At 42.4% G+C, this 6,916-nt stretch overlaps 1 protein-coding gene across 1 annotated transcript; it reads left to right on the top strand.

The window, feature by feature from the left end:
- Positions 1–4,577: 4,577 nt before the first annotated feature.
- uqcrfs1 (ubiquinol-cytochrome c reductase, Rieske iron-sulfur polypeptide 1) lies at positions 4,578–6,376 on the top strand. The gene is made up of 2 exons (XM_067249474.1): positions 4,578–4,847; positions 5,455–6,376. The coding sequence occupies exons 1-2, from the start codon at positions 4,637–4,639 to the stop codon at positions 6,063–6,065; spliced, it is 822 nt and encodes a 273-aa protein (XP_067105575.1). The 5' UTR covers positions 4,578–4,636; the 3' UTR covers positions 6,066–6,376.
- Positions 6,377–6,916: the final 540 nt, after the last annotated feature.

Below are 6,916 nucleotides of genomic sequence, written 5' to 3'. Positions count from 1 at the left end.
TTAGGGCGTGTCTGCTGCCTGTATGTGTGTGTTTATGTCTGTGTACGTATTTGTGCGCACGTTTGTAGTCATTTGTCTTTGTGAGCATGTGCGCGTGTATGTGTGTGTGTGTGTGTGTGTGTGTGTATGCACGCGTATGTGTGTGTGATGCAGTTCTCCAGGTTAATAATGACTGATAACAAAGCGCCGACGTCTCCCAGGTGCCGTTAAGGCTGCTAATCTCGCATACTAGAATATTAGGGTCGGCGCAGCCTGCCCACTGGCTCCTCAGAGAGAGGGAGATTAATTAGACTTCTAGTCTATGGATCTGTATGCATCTCACTGCTCTCTGCTTCAGCCTTAATGTTGATGGTCCTCTCCCACCCCCTGTGCCCTAATAAGTGCTTTACGTGGGAATGTTGAGAGATTGGCTCGCTCTCTCTCTTTTCCTCCCTCTCTCTTTTATGTCAGGCTGTAATTATTCAGATCTTAACTGACTTCAGATTCAGATGCTTTGTCTTTTAATCAGGGGTTCCCCCTGATCTTGTCTTCCAATCAGATCAGAGACAGCGAGAGAGACTATGGAGTGGGTAGGTGGGCCAGGCTGAACATTTGAGTCTTTTGTTTTAACTGAATCATAACTATAACTTATTTTAAAGGCAGTGTGTCAGGATCACAAGGGAAAATCCTCATTCTGAATGGATTTATCATAGATGGAGTCATAACATGACAACACCACATTAATCTCTAAAAGTCAAAGATTTGAGGATCAGTAATAATTAGATCATTCACATGTCTGCACCATGACCATATTAATGAATCACAGATGACTGATTAGTTATGTTTTTAATAAAATCAATAATCCTTTTGTACTCAGTGTGTTTCAACACTGCAGTGGGAGGTCTGAGTTATTGTGTTGCCTTTTAGCCACCAACCAGTGACACAACTGTGATTGCTGTGGGTGTGTGCAAAGCTAATACACTGTTTGATAAAACAAAGCTATCAGTGTTTGATGACAAAAAGGGGGAAAGACAATGTAAGACTAAAATGAAAAGAGAGAGTTGAACAAATGTACTCAATAGTGTGTTGTCCTCCTGAGTTTGGTATAGCCTTACATCTTTGTCAGAGGTCCTACAGGCCGGAATGAGTATTGACCCAAATGATTTCCTCAAAGACCAAGAACCCCACAGAGACGCCATGTTTAACTCTGATAATGGAGAAGCTGTCATCCTCACCCAGTGATTGGCTTTTGCTTTGGGCAGAAGCTTAAAAAAACAGCAGAAGAAAAATACTAGTTAAGATAATGTCACAAGAAACAGATCTGGCTCAGTGGTGGAGGAAAAATGAAGAAAAAACCCCACGATAGACACAGATACAGACAAATCAATATACTGAAACACGATGTAAAGCTGGATTACATTGCATGTTCTCTAAAATGCACCACAGAGATTGATAAGATAAAGCTTAGAAAAAAGGCTGCTCCCACCTTATTATGGATGATCTCATGCTAGCCAAATGGACTTTAGACATACGTAGGAGGAACAATTACTCCACAGCGAACGTATCTCACAATAAATAAATAACCATGGCTCAGGCACAGTTAACATCTGAATAAACTGGGACACCATGGGGTCCATTTACTCATTCTGTTCCTCCTTCCCTGTGTTTAGTTTCCCTGTTCTCCTGTCAGTCTGTTTCTGCTGATAGTGCAGGAGAGCTGAACACGCCTCCCTACCTTGAGCCCTCTGTTCTTCAGATAAGCCCCTCGCCCTGCCAAGTCGACAGACAGCTGCTCTGCCATGCCACACTCTGTGTCACTGCCTCTTGCTTCCCTCGGCCTCGGCCCCTGTCTCCGTCTCTGTCCCACCAGTCGCCCTGGAAGAGAGAGATGTAGGGGAGGTGGGGGAGAGGCACCAGCTCAGGCTGCCAGCTTGGCATTGCTGACAGCTTATCTCAGGGAACTATTACAACCAGGCTTTGTAGAAAAACACTTAAAACACAATGGGTGACATTATCTGAGTCTTGATACGTCAGGCGACATTCTCATCCCACCCGGGATCTGATGATCCTGCTGCTGCAGTGGGCTACCTCGTCAATGTCAAGCTAGCTAGTATTCACCAGAGTCTACTTGAGTTAGGGGTGGCTCTTCATGTAAAATACATTCTTGAAATTATTATACTTTTTCTTTTAAGGAAGTACTGTTTACCACGTTTCAATGATGAATAATGTTGAATAATATTACACAAACATCTTTTTGGCAGATAGGTTATCTTTGCTCTGGCTGGTGATACACTGGAGACATAACTACTACTTTAGGAATTCATCAGACATCATCTCTGCTTCACAATTTAGCCATGGCACAGTGTAACAAATAGATTTGTTCTCTAGCGATATCAGATTCTCATTTAGATAGACAGCACTCTTGTCAAGTATCTGTCACACCTTCTTTGTTCCTCTCGACGTGTTCGTGCTTGAAGTAGGCCTTCAACGATGCCTACAGTAAAAGAAGCAAGAGCAAATCCACAAGGGAAGAGTGAATTATCCGCTATGTAACCGCAATAACAGAAGAAAATGCATGTTTCTGTTGATCCTATATATCTAAAAAGCATTGACTCCAACTAGATCAAGTCTGATCAAACGTTGATGAAAGGACACACTGTCAAATTAAAGCCAATGCTATGTTTTGGGCACTAATGATTAACCTTCATTGTGACATCGACGACAAACCACCACAATCAAAATGTATGTTTAATGACAGATCAATACCTCTGGAAGTTGACTGATTAAAACACATTCCCTCCCCTCGGTTATGTGATTCATCATATTACAATTTAAAGGTTATGTGACCAAAATGTCACAGGTAATCGTTGCATTTAAGTGACTTCAAATTATAAATCTATAATTATCCCCAATAATCATTCCAGGTATCACCTTTAGGGGCACTGTAAATCTAGAAAGTCATTGACCTGACTCTCCCTTCTCTCTTTTTTCTTCAATACGTGTTTTTGTTGTTCCAGGCGGATAACATGGATTGATAATTTGAATATTATGTTCCTTGTGGCTTGTCTTTTGCAGAAGCCTTTCCCTGTCCCCTTAGCCTGTCAAGATGGCTGTGTTGGTATTGTACAGAGCCTTGGAGGTTTGAGTTTCTCCACATATTATCAACTAATCACACTAAATCCGAGAAGACAAGGCGTTTAATTGCATACCACACCATGAAGTTACCGCCACAAGAACTGTTGCAGGAGCGAACACATGTGCATGTGTGTGTGTCGTAGCAAAGCTAGTCTCACTTTGGGGACTCGACCAGAAATGTCACTATAAAGCGACTGTGACATAATCCCCTCCTCTCTGGCATGTCCAGCTGTGCCAGAAGAAAATGCTTCAGTGGGAGTCCGTGGAAATGAGGCTGGAGGTGAAAGGTCGCCTGTCAGCTTTTAATGTGCCATGAGCTATGTGAGAGTAGCCAGCGGGATACATGGACTTAGTATGTCTTCTAAAGGCCTCACAGGATTACCTCTTTAAAGGATTAAATTCACTGGTTACCACGGCGAGAGGACAGGAAGTTCACATCAGCCTCCTGGAAGTGGAGATGGTCAGGCTGTATGTTCTTCGTTCAGTAGACAAAACAGACCTCCCCTCCTCGTGACCTCTCTCTAAATGAGTAATGTCATGTTTGTATGTGTCCATTCACACAGGTATTAATCAGGAGATGCTGGCCGATGGAAACTGGCATTTTCAAAAAGATTCCAATACCAGAAGAACGGGTTTTGTTTGTAGAATAGTTTTTCTTGAAAACAACACCTTACAACTTAGAATGTAGAGAGGATTTGTGGAATGGGCAAACAGAAGAAGGCCGCCCCAAGGACGTGCAGGTTTCTTCTTGCTGGTCAGAGTTCTGTGACGCCTTGTGGAAACAGCAGCTCTCAAAATGTCAAGAGTGATGTGACTGATATGGTACAGAGAGGACAGGAGCTCCAGGCCCTGCTGAGCTCTATATTGTAGATTAGAAATGTCAACAGCCTTCATTTCCAGCGGAGGGAAAGAAATAGAAATGCTCCACAAATAGAGTAGACTGTAGGATGTCATTGAATGAAGATCACTTTGTGGTGAAGACTAAAGTGCTATAGGTTTATATATATATATATATATATATATATATATATATATATATATATATATATTTGTACTTAATGGATGGGGTGAATCTGCCTTTTTTCTATCATTTTATAACATATATACTTATAATACACAGATGGTATACAATTATTTGCTACCAGTTATCAGGATGGATTGACTAAATGGATTTAGGACAAAATTGTAACATTATTATGGAATTATTTTACATTAATAATATTTTGGGAATGTAGCCTATACTGCCAATTACTTCTGCCCCCCAAAAATCTAATTTGAAATAAATAATTTCATAAGTAATTTGCAGTATATGGGGGGAAGAGTGTGTCCCTTCTTGCAGTGTGTCCGAGATCTCCCACAGAGAATAGACAGATCCTAGATCCGTTCTAGGCGGAGTCCGTTTTGGATGTCGCAGTTATTTACGTGACGCTGTGACGTCACGACGTCCTCTCTTCCTCACCACCCAGCAAGGTCGTAGCCTAGCTAGCTAGCAGCGTAGAGCACAGACCAACAAGATACAACGATGATGTCCATTGCTGCTCGATCGGGGTCATTCTCCCCATACTTGCAGGCAACGAATTATGCTGTTGCTGGGCTTCTCAAACCCTTAATAACCGGAGTCGTTGTTAAAGGAGAGACAGTGCTGGTAGATGTGAAGAAACCATTCCTATGCCGCGAATCTTTAAACGGACAGAGCCCGAAAACTGGGCCCGCAGTCTCTGTTAGCATCAATGGTAAGTCTGGGATTTAGCTTTAGCAGTAGCAAACTAGCTATCTTCTCATAACTTTGTTTAATGTTTCACATTTTACCTTATGAAAGTGTCACTGTAATGGTGTATTTGGACGTGCTAGCTCTCTTGCCTCATACAATCATAACCTATTGGGAAGGTTATGGTAACATTTGATTGTCTTCGACATGAGTGCGCTAACTAAGCCAGTCAGCTACATGATTTGCTGGCCAAAGCTGTAGCTAAGGGCCTAGTTGAAAGAGAGGTCATTGCGTGACTTGTGTTCTCTGATTTGATCATGCTAGTTTACGCAACACTTTTTGAGATCATGTTAGTAGTAGTTACAAAGTTAATTGGGCTATGCCTCGAATTAATCCTAGAAAGGTTATTTGTTAGGCACTCCGCCTGTACACTGCTTCTTGTTAGCTATCTGGCTAACCGGTGAAGTTCACAACTAGCCACTCATATGGAGCTCTAGGTGTTACTTTTGTTTCATGTTGTTGTAGCTCAATGCTTGCGATATGTTAACTTTAAATGTGTATATATACGAAAAATTAAAAAAAAATGTTTTAAGGATTCTTACTGTGTCCATCTTTTTGTCTTGTGTCCTCAGCCCCAGCTGGAATCCGGTATGCCCACACAGACATCAAAATACCAGACTTCTCCGACTACAGACGGCCTGATGTTCAGGACCCCAAGACGTCTTCCCAGGAAAGCAGCGAGGCCAGGAGAACCTTCTCCTACATGGTAACCGGGGCCTTCTCCATAGTTGGGGTCTACGCAGCCAAGACGGTAGTCACCCAATTTGTCTCCTCCATGAGTGCTTCAGCTGACGTCCTGGCTCTGTCCAAGATCGAGGTCAAGCTGGGAGACATTCCAGAGGGCAAGAACGTGACCTTCAAGTGGAGAGGCAAGCCTCTGTTCGTCCGTCATCGAACAGAGAAGGAGATTGCTGCGGAAGCCGCGGTCGACATGAGTGAGCTGCGTGACCCCCAACACGATACGGAACGTGTGACAAAACCCGAATGGGTCATTGTCATCGGCGTGTGTACCCACCTGGGGTGCGTCCCCATTGCCAACTCAGGGGACTACGGGGGGTACTACTGCCCCTGCCATGGCTCCCATTATGACGCCTCTGGCCGTATCAGGAAAGGCCCCGCTCCCCTCAACCTCGAGGTTCCGTATTATGAGTTCCTTGATGAAGAAACGGTGATGGTAGGATAGATGTGATGGACTAGGTACTTATTTTAAAAATACACAGGGCTGGTTTCCTCAGACTTGGAGCTCTGTGATCATTTGTGGAATTGTGTCCATCTTTGTCATTTAATTTGAAATGGTCTTAGAGCTGCAATGTTTTATGGAGGCTCAATCCTGCTTTATATGACCAGATGTGTGAGAACTTCACTGCAAAGTGGGTGAAAGTAGTTGTAAGTTATACATAAATAATCCTTGTACAGTGTAATAAGTAATTCTACCATCAGCTAAATCTATATCTTCTGCACTGTACCAAAATAAAATTGGTTGTACATTCTGAATCACTTCACTTTTCTTTGTCAGTGTGGAGTGTTGCTTTTTCTTAGGTAGGGCAGGCAAGGTACAAAATCTCAAAAATTAAGATTTTAAGAATGAAGGTTTGACGTTTGTGTTTGCTGGGGAGTGCTAGCAATTGGAAATGTTTCAACCAGTTACTTTGTATTGGTTGTTACAGCACCACTGTTCAGTCTCTGAAGGTAGACAAACGTGTGTACATAAACTGGTGTGAAAGTGACAATACAGAAAGTTGTGTAAAGGTAATGATGACGTCATTGAAAGTTTTACGATGGAAATGCACACCTGTTTCTGCTTTGTTTAAAAGGCAATCAGCATAACCTCTGCACAGATGCCAATGGGTGCAGATAAAAGTTAGTGTGTGCAGCAGACATCCTCGCAACAAATAAACATAATAAAATATTTTTATTTGTATTCATAAGATTCCAATTAGCATAGAAGGTGAAGAGAAATGTATCCATTTATGCTGAACAAATAAACTTTCACAAATTAATCTTGGGACATTTGTGCTTCACTGACCCTGTTCT

Source organism: Osmerus mordax, chromosome 13 (genome assembly GCF_038355195.1).
Source record: "Osmerus mordax isolate fOsmMor3 chromosome 13, fOsmMor3.pri, whole genome shotgun sequence".
Classification (NCBI taxonomy): Eukaryota; Metazoa; Chordata; class Actinopteri; order Osmeriformes; family Osmeridae; genus Osmerus; species Osmerus mordax.
This window is presented reverse-complemented; position numbering and strand designations above follow the sequence as displayed.